Source organism: Prunus dulcis, chromosome 8 (assembly GCF_902201215.1).
Source record: "Prunus dulcis chromosome 8, ALMONDv2, whole genome shotgun sequence".
Lineage (NCBI taxonomy): Eukaryota > Viridiplantae > Streptophyta > Magnoliopsida > Rosales > Rosaceae > Prunus > Prunus dulcis.
In genome coordinates this window covers 15,441,949-15,460,417 of record NC_047657.1, presented here as the reverse complement: position 1 = coordinate 15,460,417, position 18,469 = coordinate 15,441,949, and the positions used below count along the sequence as shown (strand labels likewise).

The window sequence follows — 18,469 nt, the reverse complement described above, 5'->3', positions numbered from 1 at the left end:
TTGTGGTGAGTGTATGTCAAAAGAAACCTATTTTTCTTTGAAATTAGGCTTTTCGGAGTCTAATCGTGTTACTTATAAAACAAAACGACCCTTCTTTGACATCCCAAATAGTGCAATATCCATGGCCTATTTTAATTCAAAGCATCATTGCCAAGATAACGCTATGATTGCGCTCACCTTAAATTTCTGACAATATATTCAGAGAAGAAAATGACTCATGTTTTGTTCATTTGTGGCATTAATCATCTCAACTAGTGAAATTTTTCTAACATATTATTTCTAAATTAAGAAAATTATTATCTTGAGATATATTACGATCAATCATCTATATAAACTAACGTTACATCAACGATTAAATTTCTCGCGATTATGAGTAGGAGATTGACACAAGCAAAACCCTCCTTCCCATCATTGAGAAGTGACCACGGGTTCAAAAGAGCTTTTGCATGGATAGGCTTCTAGATCTCCAACAGCCCAAACTGTCAAATCTCTATTATTTGTTATGTAATTTAAAATGCTGACAAAATGGTCCCTCCCTAATCATCTTTCTTTCCCTTTCAGTCACCCATGTGGTTAATTAATCACCATCTCTGCCTCTTGACATTTTCTCGTTTTCTCCTTCTTCCTTCAACTTCTTAATCACCAAGTACAACCTACCCTAGCCAAGCGTTAGGTACATCATGCATCCCCCAATAATTTTAATTAAATTATCTTTCAACTAACCTCATTAACGAATAATCAGTCAATTATCTTTTTTTATACCTAATTAAAAACTAATTAAGAAAAAAAATTGTGTTCACACCCTAATCTGTGTCCTTATCAGATAAAACCCAATTAGGCACACAAAATAATCCACAAAACACAGAGTTCTAGACTTTGTTTTCCTCTAAATTTATACCCAACTTTTCTTATTATTATAAGTTTGGTCAAATCTTTTAAAGATAATTACGGTTTGACCAATGACCATGCTGCTGATCCGTTTCGTTAAACCACCAGCTTTTTGAAACGTCAAACACACTAAACGACAATAAGCACACACTTAAATCACATCGTAAATCGTTATTAACAAGTCCTAAACGACAATTAGAGGAGCTACAAGAGCAGCATCACGGGCGCAGAGGCACGTGAAAGTATCAATCGCTCCCGCTGCGACGGAAAGGCCGGCTTTCAGTGATGGAACGGCTGAGGCACGCGCTTGTGCTGGGCTTTGGAGTCCATTTGTCGTCGGAGGTAATAAAATAAAGGCTTATTATCACAAAACGTCCCTAAAGTTTACGAAACTATCAGATTGCATCCTTAATGTTTTTTTTTTGTCATTCGTGGTCCTCAAAGTTAGCATGTATGATCACAAATGGTCCCTGCCGTTAGGTTCCGTCAAAAACTCCGTTAGTTTGCTGACGTGGCATATATGTATATCACAAAACATCCTTAAGGTTCACACACCTATCACAAATGGTCCTTACGAAATTTTTTTAATTTAAAATTCATAAAATTTTTGTTTTCTTTTTAAAATTTATGAATTATAATTATTTTAAAATATATATTAAATTTTAAATACATGTGACACTATATTATTGTAGATGTGGGCTCCATATATATGCCACATCAACAAACTAATGAAGTTTTTAAAAAATAATTTAAAATTCATAAAATTTAAAAATGAAAAAAAAACTAAATGTTTAGGGTTCATAAATGGTCCTCAAGATTAAAATCCTTCTATAAATTATTTTTTCATTTATAAATAATTTTAAAAAGAAAAGGGCTCTTTAGTTTTAACCCATAAAAAACTTAACTAATTTGGAAGAAAGATAATTAATTTTGCTTAATTAATATAAAACCAAAGCCATCTAATTTTACCAAAAGGACATCCAACAACCCTAAAATTACTACATGTGTCATTGTGCTTAACTGTCAAATACAATTTATTTAAGGGTAGAATTGTCTTATCAGTTGTTATTTTTTATCTGGTCCAACGAATCTGGGCCTCTCTTTGGGCTAATCCAAAATATTAGTTTTTTCCTAGGTATTAAAACTAAAACCAAAATATCCACTATCTTACAAACTAATTAATAAAGTTAATTATGTCTAAAACCTAATTTTTCTAAAAGAAGACCAAAATTTTATGAATTTTAAATTTTTTTTAAAAAAATTCGTAAGGACCATTTGTGATAAGTGTGTAAACCTCAGGGATGTTTTGTGATATATATGTATGCCACGATAGCAAACTAACAGAGTTTTTGACAGACCCTAACGTTAGGGACCATTTGTGATTGCACATACTAACTTTGAGGACCATAAGTGACACAAAAAAATATTAAGGATGCAATCTGATAGTTTCACAAACCTCAGGGATGTTTTGTGATAATAAGCCTAAAATAAAATAAAGAGAGAAAAGGTCATTGAGCACGTGAGGAGTGACGGAGAAACAAAGATCTTGCCGGAAATAAATAAAGATTGTTGGACTTTGTGTGTATCGCGCTCGTACCAAAGTTTTAGGAATCGTTTAACTCATCCCACACTACACATCAAACACATCATCATCACCATTCGGACATTAATACTCTCCGAGCGGAACACACCCAAACGAAACCCATTAAGAATTACGCGCGCGATGGGTTTTAGGGGAGGGCCTTTTTGGTGAAGATTGTTTGTTTTCTTGCGGGGGAAAGTGTACATGACGAGGAGGCTCAAAACGCCGTCGTCGAAGCATCACTGGTCGCCACAGCAAGACTCTTCTCTTCTCACACAATAATCACCTGATGTTCGTCTTCTCCTCCTCCAGCTTCAAATACAACGACTTCGTTTCTTCTCTTGCTCTGCAACAACAACACCAGCAATGAAGAAGAAGAAGAGAGACGTAAGCAACGGCCACAGCAGCATCAACATGAACAGCGTCATCAACGTCACCCCCCTCAGCGGCGTCGTTTTCAGAACCGCCGTTCTCCGGCGACACCTCCGCCGTCTCCGCCACCACGTGTTCCCCCTCGTCTCCGCCGTCTCCGGTTGCCTCCTACTCCTCCTCGCCGCCTTCTCTCTCCTCGCTCCGTCTCCGGTTCTGCATCACCACGATCACCTCTCGCTCTTGCGTCACTACCATTCCTCGGTACGCAAGCACGCTCTTGATGACCTCTCATTCCGGTTTTCACGGTTTGTAATGATTTTACATTTTAGGGACAATTTCTTGTGGTTTTTGAGCTCAGGATGACAATGGCGTCGTTGAGGCCCGGTCGAACTCGGATGAAACGGCCACGTTTCGTGTTCCGGTACGATATTTAATTTAATGGAGCTCCAATAAAAGATGTTGATTTGTGTAGAATTCAATTTAATTTATTTTCGTTTTGATTTTGTTATTTTTAGGAGAGTGGAGGGAGCTCAGGTCGAGATTTATGGAGCACAAGGAAATCGGATATGTTCCACGGTTGCAGCAATGCCGCCGATAACTTTGCAAGTAAAGTATATTAGATATTACTTACTTCATTTCTGCTCTTTTTCCTTTCTTTCTTTCTTTCTATCTAATGAAGAAGCTTTCTAGTTTCTCTTAACTTGATAATTTCTCAACCCATATTTTTTTAAATTTGATATTCAGACTGAGATTCAATTAAAACTTGATAATTCTTCTTAATCTGGAATATGCATAGCAGCATTGATTGAAGTCTTGTTTTGTTCATTTCATGAGTCATGACGTCGTAATTGAATCGATTCTATGATCTGTGATGAATTTATAGGAGACTTTAATTTTGATTATTAGGCTCTTAACTTATCTGAGGCTTTTGATTTACAAAACCAATGCCTTCAATGTTGCAGCTGCTGATGTGAAAACACATTCGAATCGCTACTTGTTGATTGCTACTAGTGGAGGCTTAAACCAACAAAGAACAGGGGTTAGTTTTTTGATTGAGCTGGAGCTGCATAGTAATCCAATCAAATCCCATCTTAGTTTTCTTCCATTTAAGGCTAACTTATTGGTCTAATTTGTTCATGTAAAGGCTTAAAAGAAATTTAGTTTAAAGAACATTGTGGTTTGTTTTGCTTCTTTCTTAGTCTAATTTTGGATTGTTATAAGTAGCTCTTGTATAGGACTAGTTGATTGTACTTTGTAACTTTTTCATTCCCTGAGTGACAAGACTGGTTTGTAATCTTGCATGTTTTTGCTGCTGAATCAGCATCTGATGCTTCCTTTCCTGATTCTGTTACAGATAACTGATGCTGTTGTTGCAGCTTATATCTTGAATGCTACCCTTGTTGTTCCCAAGCTGGACCAGAAATCATTTTGGAAGGATTCCAGGTCAGTTTCACCATATCACAGATAAAAAACTACTGTCAAGTTTAATGTAAGCAAAACAGTCAGTGGATTAATATTGTTATTTGGGTATTTGGTGCAGCAACTTTGATGAAATCTTTGATGTAGACTGGTTTATATCATCTCTATCAAAAGATGTTGAAATCATTAAACAGCTTCCAACAAAGGGAGGAAAACCAATGAGTCCATATAGCATGCGTGTCCCAAGGAAGGGCAAAAATGCTAACAGAATCGTTTAGTGCCTGTTCTTAATAAAAATATTGTAAGTGTCTTTCAAGAGAACCTACCACATTTTTGTAAAGAATTTGTTAATTATCATATGCTGGTGCATACAACCGAGGAAGAAAAATTTCCAGTCCTTGAATGAGTGCCTTTTTGGGATATATAGAATTTACAGTTGTTTGTTATGCTTTCTAATGTACAGGCTGTTCAGCTCACAAAGTTTGATTACAGGCTTTCAAATAAGTTGGATTCAAATTTACAAAAGCTTAGGTGTAGAGCAAATTATCATGCCTTGAAGTTTACTGACCTTATTAATGAAATGGGGAAAAAGTTGCTTGACAGAATGAGGATGAAAAGCAAGCATTTCATTGCCCTGCATTTGAGGTAAATTGCAAAAAAAATTTAGCTGCGTAAGTATTTTTTTCCTATTGTACATGCTAATGTACTGTGAGCAAGTTATGCCTTCGACAGAATACTTGCTTGTGCAGATAATTTCTTTGTAGAGTTAATGTTTGTTTTGTCTTGAAAAATGATTGAATTTTGTTTTCTTTAGCATGCTATATGTACGTGTGGGTTGTACAGCACAAAAGCCTCTATTTAGGTTGTTTTGATAGGTGGAATAGGTTTTGTGCTAGAGTTTTCCAAATTCTTTTGGACTGCATAGGAAAAAGTTTCTGATATTGGTAGACCATGTTATAGGTTTGAGCCTGATATGCTGGCATTTTCTGGATGTGATTTTGGTGGAGGAGAAAAAGAAAGGAAAGAACTTGGGAAAATTCGGAAAAGGTGGAAAACTTTACATGTAAGGCTTCACTGATGCCTTGAATGATGTCATTCAATAGTGACCTGTTTTATATAATTTGTATATCTGCATTATAACTACATTTGATTTTTGGGGTTATATTGCATGCAGGCAAGCAACCCTGACAAGGTACGAAGACATGGCAGATGCCCGCTAACTCCAGAGGAAGTTGGCCTTATGCTTAGAGCACTGGGTTTTGGAAGTGATATTCACTTGTATGTGGCATCAGGTGAAGTATATGGAGGTGAAGAGACGTTGGCACCACTGAAGAAACTTTTCCCAAACTTCCACTCAAAAGAGACTATAGCAAGTAAAGAGGAGTTGACACCATTTTCATCCTTCTCTTCTCGAATGGCTGCACTTGACTTTATTGTTTGTGATGAAAGTGATGTTTTCATCACCAACAACAACGGCAATATGGCTAGAATGTTAGCTGGTCGAAGGTATTAAAACTTGAGTTCAAGGATACATTTCTGTCTTCTGGTGGAAGGGTTTGATTTGATCATGTTTTGGTTTATAACTAGTTTGCTTACTGATGCAGGAGATACTTTGGTCATAAACCAACAATCCGTCCAAATGCTAAGAAACTGTCTCCGTTGTTCATGAATCGTAATAACATGACTTGGGAAGAATTTGCCTCCAAGCTTCGAACTAGTCAAATTGGATTCATGGGAGAGCCAAATGAGATAAAGCCTGGCAGGGGTGAGTTCCATGAAAACCCAGCAGCCTGCATATGTAGAGCATCTAGCACAAGGTCCAATGAAGTTCCAATTCCTCAAAATGAAAGTTATGACAGCCAGAACATACATAAGGAGGATGACATGAAAAAGGACAGTGGTTACGTGACAGACGAGCAAATAACTGAGGATGAGCAGGATTGGTCTGAGATTGATTATACGGAAATGAATATGAATCGTTCTCAGGGTAAAGTGCTGCCTAGTGTAAGAGTTTCAGATCCAGGTCTTTTACTTAAACCTGACGAACCAGAACTTGAAGAGTTCTTTTCAGACTAGACTGAATTAATTAGGAGAAGACTAGACTGGATCTCCACCTCCGCGAGTTAGCTGATTTGTCCAAACAAATTCATCACCAAAATTCTTTGCTGGTTTGTTTTGATAGGTTACTTGTGCGCACAAGATTGATTTTGTTACACTGAAGGGTGGTAATAACAAGGGCGCACAATGTACATAGAAGGCCTCTGTAGCAGCAGCATCAGCATTGGAGTAACAGAATGGAGTCGTAATTTAGTCAATATTCAGATTTTGAAACTTGTAAATGAAGCTACTGGAACATCTTTTGCTCTATTTTTTTCTCATTTTCTCTGATGATTCTTGCCGTAAGGCAGGAATGTTTATATGAAATTTTTTTTTTGGTCGAAAGAATGTTTATATAATCCTTGCTCTTCTTTTGTACCTTTTAAGTACGTGTTCTATGATAGGCATTGAACCCAACGATGGCCCTGCTTTCTTCATCTCTCTCAAAAATTATAATCTTTAGCAATTGCTTTATGGTGACGTTGATAGAAAAACGTATTTCATTTAAGAAATGCAAACTGAAGAAAGGTGCCAATTTCCCTTTTATGATTAAGAATGAAGCCATTCCAAGTTGAAGCAGAAATCCAATTGATGCAAAATTTAATACTGTTAACTTTTAACAATTTAATAGTTGAATTCAATGAAGAAAATTACATGGGGCATGACCGTGAGAAACTAAACTCAAAAGCATCCTCAGACAAAAAGCTTGGCGATGGAGAGGACGAAGGGTTAAAACAAGAAAGACATCCCTAAGCCTAAGAAACTCAAAAAGCATCCTCAGCCACAAGTCTTGCAAACAGCTCAAATAAACTGAAATTTTGAATTTAGGGATATCGGCTTGATCTACAAAGCCCTCTGCTTTATCATCTCAGCATCTTTGCCATACAACAGACATATCCCACACTTTTCCACCTTCTGAAAGAGTTCGGGGCTTACGGCGAAGTCAACATTGACCTCAGTAACAAGTTTGTAAAACGCAGTGGGGCTTTCAGCTCCCTTTACAACTTCTTCAAAGACATTATTATACCACCACACAAACACCCCATTTGAATCTTCCACAATTGGAAGGGTACTATCAGTGGGGAACAGATTATACAAATAATGGCTGACTTCATGGCTTTCACCATTACTAGTTTTGAAGTTGTACTTGCATCCAATCTCCATGCAACGTGTAGCAGCAACAACAACAAAAGATAGAGCGAAACCCAAGAAATCTGTGCTAAACCAATCACGAGGAAGCTCAATCTTTATTGAACATCCCTCACTTTTATGGCTGAACCATTTTGGAATTTCATTCCCACAACATCTAATGGCAACAAAAGATCTCTTGAGTGAAAATTCCTGTAGCATGGATATGGACATCATAGTTATTAAACTCGTGAAAAACAAAGAGCAACTTCTTCAACAGAAGTGTGTGTGAGAGAGAGAGAGAGAGAGAGAGAGAGAGAGACCTCTACAAAATCATCATAGCTATCATCCGAATCATATGATGGTTGTTCCTCTACAAAATCATCATAGCTATCATCCGAATCATATGATGGTTGTTCAATTTTGTCATCTTTAAACTTCGACGATGCAGTTGCCATCCGCATAATTCTGAGCTGTGCATCACCCAATATGTTGCTTCGTGCATTCTCATCCAATCTTCTGCAATCAGAAAATACATGTTTCTCATGAAGCCCTTGAGAAAATATATATTTTTCCCAACCTTGTGCGAGTGCAGTGCTTGAACTTGACACTGTCCTCAGTGATATGCAAGCTGATACTTCAAGACATTGCAGCAATGGGGGGAACTCTGGTAAAGATTCAAGGCTCTTGCAACCATTGAGGCACAGGTGAGACAGCTGAGCAGCTTGTTTGATGCTTGCAGGTATGCTCTTAATTTCGGTCATACTCAGATTTAATTTTCGAAGCGCAACTAGATTTCCAATTGATGGGGGTACCTCTTTCACCATTGTACCTGATAAATTTAGAAACTCCAGATGTTTCATAGCCTCCGAGATTTCTGGGAAGTGTTGAAATTTAGAGCAACCACTGAGATCTAATTTTCGAAGCGCAACTAGATTTCCAATTGATGGGGGTACCTCTTTCACCATTGTACCTGATAAATTTAGAAACTCCAGATGTTCCATAGCCTCTGAGATTTCTGGGAAGTGTTGAAAGTTAGAGCAACCACTGAGATAAAGGCTCTCCAGAGATTTCAACTTCCAAATGTTCGTTGGAAGACTCACAAGGCTTTTGCAATCGATCAGTTCAATTGCAGTGAGACGAACAAGAGATTCTATTGATGTATTCCTCAATTCTTTTATTGTTGTACCACTCAGCTCTAGCACTGTTGTATTCCTGGGAAGCTCCCACATCTCGCAAAGAGATTTGCAGCCCTTTAGACCAAAAGAATTCGAAAGTTTCAGCTTACAACTGTTGCTTGGAAGACTCTTAAGGTGTCCACAATTTCTAATATCTAAGTGAGATATTTTTTCGTGAGACCAAACTGATGAAGGCAATTCCTCAATTCTTGTCCAAGACAAATCTAAGAATTCAAGATTGCATGGCATCTCGGGAAGATTTTTGATCTTGTAGCACCTCGAAAGGTTAAGATAAGTAAGCTTGCCAAGATGTTGAAAATACGAAGGAATTTCAACCAAACTTTCACAGCCTTCCAGATCTATATGCTCAATATTTAGACACTGAGAGAGATTTGGGACTTCAGTTAGATATCGGCAGAACTGAAGATTGACACGTTTTAAGTTCACTGGACTCTGTAACAAATTAAACAAGAATTAATAACTTATTAACTTGTAGATTATTACTTTCTAGGCCACATGTTATACAAGAACTAAAATAAACATATATAATATACCTGGTCTTCATTCCACAGTAGCACCCCAAAGTCACTGTGCGGCGTATCAAGGGCAAGAAGATTTTGAGCAGAAAATTTTGATGGCAAAGATTCCCAAGGATATCCCACCCAGTCAAGATATCTAAGAGAATTGGGAAGATGAAGAGAACCACTCCAACGATCTGGAGAACTAACACGTAGCCATCTGAGTTGATACATCTTTTTGAAGTTTGCATCTTTCAAGCGTGGCTTTTCAATCTCATCCATGTCAAAGGATATGGCTTGAACATGTCCATCTCTCTGACAATCAAGAGTAAATATAAATGTGAATATAATATACAAAAAGAAGTTTAATCAAAATTACATTTGTAGGAATAATCTGACTTGTTTATTGTAAATGTGAATATTACTACGTGCCTGGTTATTTGTCAACGCATTATAGACATCATCTGCATTAAACAACCTACTGCCTTGTTTTCGAGCAATTGCCCTACCCATTTCCTGCACCAAATCATGCATCTCTATCCGTTCTACTGACTGCATCTCTACTATCTGTCCTCCTGAGGATGCCTCTCCCAATTTTTTAAACCTCATATCTTGTGAAATTGATATGAGAGACCTATCAATAAGATCATTGATTCCCACTTCCCCAAAGCAATCACAACTATCTAAAATTATTTCTACATCTTTCCTCAAATAGCCTTTATGAAAACATGCTATATCAAGAAATATCTCCTTCTCATTTTTTCCTAATCCATCGTAACTTATTCTCAACACTTGATCGATTTCTTCGTTTGGAAATTGTTTCACTTTTTTCCATTGAACTTCCCACTCTTGTTTGCTCTTGCAACGACGGAATGAGGACCCCATAACTTTAAGAGCTAATGGAATGCCCTTAATATAATCCACCACCTCTCTTGACAACTCAGTGTAATCTGTTGTTGGGGACTTATTTCCAAAAGCATGCGAGTGAAAGAGCTCAAGAGCTTCATCAGAACCTAATCCCTCAACACTGTATATCTTTTCTTGGTCAACTTTTTGCTCAAGTAGGCCTTTATCTCTAGCAGTTATAATGATTCGACTTCCTTGGCAAAACCGATCATCATCACCAACAAGATATTCTAGTTGTTTTCGAGCATTCACATCATCAAGAACAATGAGCGCCTTAGGACGCCCGAGCCTAACTTGAATATGAGGTGGTATGGACGGAGTGTCGATATTTACATCTTTTTCCTTTAATATCTCACCAACAAGTTTATTTCGCAACTGATGTAGTCCATTCGTTTGTTCTGAGTTCTCCCTGACATTTGCAAGAAAACAACAAACTTCAAATTTAGAGGAGTGCCTGTGAAATACAGCATCAGCGAGGGTGGTCTTGCCAATACCACCCATGCCCCAAATACCTACACAGCAAACACCTGGTGTATCCAAGCATAATAACGACTCAATTTTCTCAATTTTCCTTTGAATTCCAAACAGGCCCCTCAAATCACTTGACGATTCCCGATTCAATTTGGTCAAAACATCTTGGACAACTTCCTCAACAAAATCGGCCTCTGTCCTCCTGGCAAATATCGTTACGAAAGACAAACAATAGTATGAGTACAGTATGAATGAAATAATAAAAAGTAGAAATTGATACAAATTAGAGAGTTAGTTACCCTGTTCTGCTGGAATAAGGAAACCCAGACATATTGGCTGCTTCCTCCAAAGCAGCCCTCCAGTTGGCCACCTCATCCCTACTGCGCTTAAGTGGACGATCTTCAAGTGCACAAGTTCCCTGCTGTTTTCGTACATGTGATGGATCTATGCGATAAAAAATGGGTATAACAATCTGTCCATGGCTTTTCTTGCATCCAAGTATATGCACAAGTTCTTTCAAACACCATGTGGAAGAAGCATAGTCTTCTGAGAAAATGACTAGTGCAATTTTCGATCTCTCGATTGCTTTTAGAAGGGCAGGAGCAATTTCATCTCCTCTCTCGAGCCTGCGATCTATGTAGGTGTCAATGTTCTTCCGAAGTAAAGCCGCGTGAAGATGGCTGGTAAAAGTCTTGCGTGTGTCTTCACCTCTGAAACTAAGAAACACATCGTACTTTTCTTGAAGAGGGGGGATATCAGTATCAACAGCAGCAACAAAAGAAGTGGAGTCCATCTCTGTTTCTCTGAATGCACCAGGAGCTAAAATTAAAGCAATCTGATACTTGAGATGAAAACTTGAAGAAGAAAGATAATCTGATATTTTAGATGATGCACTTCAGAAAGAAAGCGAATAAAAAGCAGTTGCTTTACAAAACAATTGCTACAAAACGATCCAGGAAAAAGACAAGTGGAATAATTAGGCAAGCACTGTCGGTGGACAAAAATTCAAGCATTCATACACTGAACAATACACTGAACAAAGGCAAGGGCACATGGGACCCCCCTTACACGCTTTACGTACAAACTTTTGCTTTTGAAGATAAAAAAAGCACAAACGATCAATAGAAATTAAAATATAAAAAAGTAAAGTCAAGGAGATTTGACTAAAGAACTTTCGTGCATTCAAACCAAGATTCAAGAACGCCACTACGCACGCCCCCATCAATTTTCACTTTTTCATCACAATGGAATGCCCTTAATATAATCCACCACCTCTCTTGACAACTTAGGATGATCTGTTGTTGGAGACTTATTTCCAAAAGCATGCGAATGAAATAGCTCAAGAGCTTCATCAGAACCTAATCCCTCAACGCTGAATATCTTCGCAGGGTCAACTTTTTGCTCAAGTAGGCCTTTATCTCTAGCAGTTATAATGATTCGACTTCCTTGGCAAAACCGATCATGATCACCAACAAGAACTTCTAGGTGTTCTCGAGCATTCACGTCATCAAGAACAATGAACGCCTTTGTACGCCTGAGCCTATCTTGAATATGAGGTGGAATAGACGGAGTGTTGATATTTACATCTTTATCCTTCAATAATTCACGAACAAGTGTATTTCGCAACTGACGTAGTCCATTCGTTTGTTCTGAGTTCTCCCTGACATTTGCAAGAAAACAACAAACTTCAAATTTAGAGGAGTGCCTGTGAAATACAGCATCAGCAAGGGTGGTCTTGCCAATACCACCCATGCCCCAAATACCAACACAGCAAACACCTGGTGAATCCAAGCATAATAACGACTCAATTTTCTCAATTTTCTTTTCAATTCCAACCAGACCCTTTAAATCACTTGACAAATCGCGATTCAATTTGGTCAAAACATCTTGAACAACTTTCTCAACAAAATGGGCCTCTGTCCTGGAAAATATCGTTATGAAAGACAAACAATAGTATAAGTACAGTATGAATCAAATAATAAAAAGTATAAATGGATACAAATTAGAAAGTTAGTTACCCTGTTTTGCTGGAATAATGAAACCCAGACATATTTGCTGCTTCCTCCAAAGCAGCCCTCCAGTTGGCCACCTCATCCCTACGGCTGCGCTTAAGCGGACGATCTTCAAGTGCATAAGTTCCCTGCTGTTTTCGTACATGTGATGGATCTATGCGATAAAAAATGGGTATAACAATCTGTCCATGGCTTTTCTTGCATCCAAGTATTTGCACAAGTTCTTTCAAACACCATGTGGAAGAAGCATAGTCTTTTGAGAAAATGACTAGTGCAAGTTTCGATTTCTCGATTGCTTCTAGAAGGGTAGGAGCAATTTCATCTCCTCTCTCGAGCCTGTTATCTATGTAGGTGTCGATGTTCTTCCCAAGTAAAGCCTTGTGAAGATGGCTGGTAAAAGCATCGCGCGTGTCCTCACCTCTGAAACTAAGAAACACATCGTACTTATTTTTAACAGGGGGGATATCAGTATCAGCAGCAGCAGCAGCAGAAGAAGAAGAAGAAGAAGACGTTAATGATCTGAAGTAGCTGTAGAACAGAGTCATGATGATTGTGATGAAAACTTGAAAAAACTCAATGGATTCCATATCCGTTTCTCTGAATGCACCTGGAGCTGTAATGAAAGCAAATCTGATATTTGAGATGAAAACTTGAAGAAGAAAGAAAATCTTATATTGTAGATGATGGATGGGTTTAATTAAGCAGTTTAGAAAGAAAGAGAAAAGAAAGCAGTTGCTTTACAAAACAATTGCTACAAAACGATCCAGGAAAAAGACAAGTGGAATAATTAGGCAAGCACTGTCGGTGGACAAAAATTCAAGCATTCATACACTGAACAAAGGAAAGGGCACATGGGACCCCCCCTTACACGCTTTACGTACAAACTTTTGCTTTTGAAGATAAAAAAAGTACAAACGATCAATAGAAATTAAAATATAAAAAAGTAAAGTCAAGGAGATTTGACTAAAGAACTTTCGTGCATTCAAACCAAGATTCAAGAACGCCACTACGCACACCCCCATCAATTTTCACTTTCATCACAATGTCCTCGTCCCTTTCTGCATGACTGGCCACACAACCCAGCTTTAAATGTTATGGAAAGAGAAGCAGTTGGTTGGTAAGCTAGATCATATTTTAATTAGTTTAGCAATTGTACAAAAATTCAAGCATTCAGTGTCGGTAGACAAAAATTCAAGCATTCACACTGAAGAAAGAAAAGGGCACATGGCAGCGGCAGCACAATGACCCCCTCTTTAAATGCTTTACGTACAAAGTTCTGTTGATTTTTATTGAGTTCAATACTAGTGGGAGCGACAACACGTTATATAATAGGCCCCTCAATTTACGCGTTTTACGTACAAACTTCTACTTTTCTATTTTCTTGTTGGGTCCATATTACAACCACTAGAGCTTCTTTTTTATTTTAAATTTTGTCCTATAAATCACCCAAAGTTTAGGGGGCATTCAGTTCAAACTTTTGACGAATTTTAATGATTTCAATGAAATTAAAATATAGAGGTATCTAGTTTAGATTTTTAAGAGTATCTATAATGGGTTCTTTAAATTATATTTTTAGACAAATTTTAGAGACGAATTGGAAAAATATAACTTAAATACCTCCTCCACCATTACCATCACCACCACCACAACCACCACCTCCACCTTCATCACCACCACTACCACCTCCACCTTCACCGCCATCGCCACCACCTCTTCCCTTGCATTCTAGAATATGCACAAGTTCATCCAGACACCAAGTGGAAGAAGCGTAGTTTTTTGAGGAAATGATTATCGAAAGCTTTGATTTCTCTATTATTTCGGTTTTTATACTTAAACCGGGTTGGACCGGTTTTTATTCCCTTCAAACAGCTAAAAATCGGATCGGACCGAATATTTTTATTTTATTTTATTTTTAAAAAGATACATGTGTCAGCAGATTATTCGTCGAGTCTACGCCATTCCATATGACAGGACCCGACCCAATTTCCGCTTTGGAAACCGAGCCGATTCCTGTGCGTGTCCGACACCTGGCGAATGTCGGGCACAAATGACCTTTTTACCCTTTTCTTACACAATTCTTTTAAAATTTTCTTCCGACTTCTGCCGAAAATTCGGCAGAGTCTCCCCTCTATTTTGACCATACCCAAAGTCTTCCACCTGCCAAACAGTCTCAGAAATCCTACCAACAGCCAGACTAAGTCAACCAACAGATTCCAACCTCAGTTCCTTATGTTCAACAAGATATCAGAGCATTTTCTAGGGTTTTCAAGGTTGCAAGGATTTTCTGCAAAACTTTACCTTGGCGCGGAAACTATGATTGGCCCGGTGGTGGATTCAGCGTACGCCTACAGCCTGGGGGTGAAAACAGTTTGAAGATGTGAGTGGACCAACATAAGCATTTTTGAAAACAGTTTAATATTCAAAATAACCCCCTCTATAGAAATTATTAAATAACTGAATACGCACCTTCCATTTAAGCTTACTGAACTCAAATCATGCCATGTAAATCATAATCAAACTCGATTAATTTTATTCAAAAGCACTGAAAGCAAGGTTGTATAAAATACTAAAATCAAATGTGTATATGAGCACTGTACTCAAACTTTGTATAACTGAACAAACTGTATAAATGTATTAATGCCTGAAAAATCGGAGAAACTGATGTAAAATATCTGAAAGTCATAATTAAATAATGGTAAAACCAAAATCCTTTGAAAATACCACCTATTTGTACCCCTGTCTTATCCGTCAATTCCCTGGCAGGTCTCAGGCGCCACGCAGTCCACCCGAGCCGCAAACTGGCGAAATCAGGGGACTATGATCAGCTTGTCCCGCCGACAGATTCCTCGATGACACCAAGTCAGCTCGAGTCGCTCTGGCAGGATGCAGGGGACCGTAGTCAGCCTGATCCGCAATCCTGGCAGGTCTCGGGGACACAGAGTCAGCCGAGCCGCAATCCTGGCAGGTCTCGGGACACCAAGTCTGCCGAGCCGCAAATCCTGGCACTCACGGTCCGAGCGTCCCCGAAACTCGTGAGGCAAAGTCAAGTGCACTGACTGAACTATAATCAGACTGGATGTCCGTAGACATCGGTCCGACTCTGGGTAATCACCATAAAAAAAAAACGGGTACGAGGTGGTTTTAAAATAAATTCCTTTAAAAAGAAATATCTGAATAATAACTGTAAAACTCAAATCGTGCTGCGGTCTCAACTGATTCGAAACTCAAACTCTGTTTCTATAACTCGTAAATAAGCAGCACCAACTTATTGAACTATTACTATAATAATCGTGTTCGGAACCATAATAAAACTTACTCAATATCAAATAAGGAAATTTATTCGAATAAACTCATTTATAAAAACTCATTTATATAAAATCAATATAAACTCATTTATAAAACTTATTTATATAAAATCTATATAACATCGCTTATGAAATCTTACTTATAGAAATTCTCCATATAACTTATTTATATAAAAGAATTCATGAAAGAAAGTCCACTCACAGATGATCCGAGCTAGTTGGACCTCTTGAGGTTTTCTTCGGTGTCCTGTCGGGCTCCTGGTGCCTGATTACCCATAAAGATTAAATTAATAAACTGTTGAATAAAAGAATTCAACTAAACACCCTGCCCCCGGCTCCTAGAAATACGTGCATCTCATCCCAAGTTACTCCTATGCCCACAATAGCCCTTTTTCCGACGCTTGGACCAGTTTTGGAAGGTCCGACGCTTAGCTAAGCAATAAACTGTCAGATCGGCCGACCCGGGACCCTTGAGGTCCACGATCTCCGATGGCCAATCTGAGCTTCCCGGAAGGTTTCTCATAGAGCGGGAACCATGTTCTGCGAATTTGGTCCGAAACGGACGGTCGGATTGGCCAAAATCGCATTATCGCTTAAAACCCTAAACCTAGCCCCAGGGTTCGCGATTCCGGAGTATTCGGGACTCCGATTCGCAATCCGTCGAATCCTACACAATCCTGAAGTCACGTAGACCGACATATCCAAAATTCAGCGCGATCCAACGATTACATGACATTGCACCCACGGATCGCGCGATATGGAAAATCCGTTCGGGGCTCAAACGGACTCCGAATCGAGATCCGCGAAATCCGACGCGCTCGTGACGACACGAGGACCTCAAAACTGGCCAGAGCCATGCCACCACCCTGACCCACGCGCTGCCACACGCGCGGCAGATCGGGTGTCCAAAGCGATTCGGGTGTGCCAAAAAATCGTGGAACCGAGACTCCAAACTCCTACTCTAGGTAAAACACCCCATTTGGAGTCACTTTTGTTCTTGGACAACCCCCAAAAAGTGGCCGAAAATGGCCGATCACGGCGGCCGAAGTTCGGCCAATTTTCAACTCGAAAATTAAGCAACCTAGAGGTGAAATCGATCTAAACCCAGCCAACCAGCAGATAGAGCACGAGAAATAGATGAAAATCCATACCTCACTCGACTGATTTGGTTGAGAAACGGAGGAGATCGAGAGGAAAGAAGTTCGATTGACCTCCGTCGGAAATCTGTAATTTCCGATCGTTTCCAGGCGTCCCACGGCCGGCGACTGGTCGAGGAAGATCGGCGAGACCGAGGCGGAGGTGACGGTGCCCTTGCCGGAGATCGAGTCGCCCTGTGGTGGCGACGGGAGCGGCTGGAAGGGAGAAGCTGAGCTGCGTCGCGGGAGAGAGAGAGGAGAGAGAGAGCTGACGCGGGGAGAGAGAAAGAGAGGGGTTAAAAATCTGACTTTTTGGCCAAATTACCGTTTTGCCCTTCGCGGTTTTTAGACCATAACTTCTTCGTTACGGCTCCAATTCGGGCCTACTCCGTGTCTACGAACTCCTTTCGCCGCGCTCTACGCAAAGGCGTAAGCGAAATTCCCAAATTCTTTCTCGATTAAAAAGTCAAATTTTCCCCCATTAAAATATGCGAGGGCAATTTGGTCTTTTCGCTAAAAGATATTTTCCTTACTTTTTAGATATTTTCTTTCTTTTTAGATATTTTGTTTTGGGTTCTTACACCATACTCCTTGCTACACCGGATTCGGAGAGAAACCCTAAACATTTCAAGGGTTTCAAAAATTTTTTGGTTTCGCCTATTTCTTTCTTCTTCGTTCTTCCTCTCAGTCACTCTCTCTCTCGCCTTCTCTCTCAGTCTCTCGCCTCTGCCTCTCTCACTCTCTTAGACTCTCTCCAGATTTTCACACGAATCATGATCTCTCAATCACTCTCTCTCTCTCTCTCTCACCTGCTCTCTCTAAGTCACTCAGGGCTCGTTTGGTGGGCTGGATTGGATTGGATATTTTCAATTGAAATGGATATGAGTCCTAGCCATTGTTTGGTAAGTTTAAGTGTGTCTTGGACTGGATATGGGCATGAGATCCATGTCGTAAATAACTATGGCTCTAGAACCCAAGCCCATATGTGGGTTTAGAATCTGAGGCTTTTCCAAGCAAGCCTTTTCTCTCTTCTCTTGGCTAGACTGAGCACGTCTCTTCTCTCAGCGAGACCAAGCAAGCCTTTTCTTAAGTTCTTCTCTTCTCTCTCTTCCCCTCTCTCCTTGCTCTTCGCCTCTCTCTTCCCCTCTCCCCTCTCTATTCTTCTCTTCTCTGATAATTTGAAAGAACTCCTTTTTCGATTTTGTTGTTAGATATTGAGATGTGTTGATGATGTTGGGTGCTTTGATTTTTTTTTTTTTTCTTTTGGGTTTGATTTCTTTTGTTTGAAGATCTTTTCGGGTTTTTTTTCCCCTTTTCATTGAAGATTTTTTCATATTTGGTATTGGGGTTCCATAATTTGCATAATTCCTTCTTCTTTTTTTCTTTTGAGTGTTGTTCTTTAATTTGTGTTTTATTGAATTTGAAAGTTATTCCATCGATTTTTTTCTTTTCTTTTG

The 18,469-nt window shown here is 39.1% G+C and overlaps 2 protein-coding genes and 1 pseudogene across 3 annotated transcripts; 1 reads left to right on the top strand and 2 right to left on the bottom strand.

The window, feature by feature from the left end:
* The first annotated feature begins 2,518 nt into the window (after positions 1–2,518).
* Positions 2,519–6,707, top strand: LOC117637208 (annotated as a pseudogene). Its single transcript, XR_004587162.1, has 10 exons — positions 2,519–3,103; positions 3,201–3,263; positions 3,358–3,448; positions 3,805–3,881; positions 4,197–4,285; positions 4,383–4,562; positions 4,725–4,906; positions 5,222–5,324; positions 5,436–5,767; positions 5,866–6,707. The product of XR_004587162.1 is annotated as a protein ROOT HAIR SPECIFIC 17-like (transcript).
* Positions 6,708–6,929: 222 nt separating this feature from the next.
* Positions 6,930–11,456, bottom strand: LOC117636483 (TMV resistance protein N-like). The gene is made up of 5 exons (XM_034370996.1): positions 10,859–11,456; positions 9,615–10,761; positions 9,219–9,497; positions 7,810–9,117; positions 6,930–7,699 (listed from the first exon to the last, which is right to left on the bottom strand). The coding sequence occupies exons 1-5, from the start codon at positions 11,350–11,352 to the stop codon at positions 7,202–7,204; spliced, it is 3,726 nt and encodes a 1,241-aa protein (XP_034226887.1). The 5' UTR covers positions 11,353–11,456; the 3' UTR covers positions 6,930–7,201.
* A 97-nt stretch (positions 11,457–11,553) lies between these two features.
* LOC117636485 (TMV resistance protein N-like) lies at positions 11,554–13,396 on the bottom strand. The gene is made up of 2 exons (XM_034370998.1): positions 12,578–13,396; positions 11,554–12,480 (listed from the first exon to the last, which is right to left on the bottom strand). The coding sequence occupies exons 1-2, from the start codon at positions 13,156–13,158 to the stop codon at positions 11,799–11,801; spliced, it is 1,263 nt and encodes a 420-aa protein (XP_034226889.1). The 5' UTR covers positions 13,159–13,396; the 3' UTR covers positions 11,554–11,798.
* Positions 13,397–18,469: the final 5,073 nt, after the last annotated feature.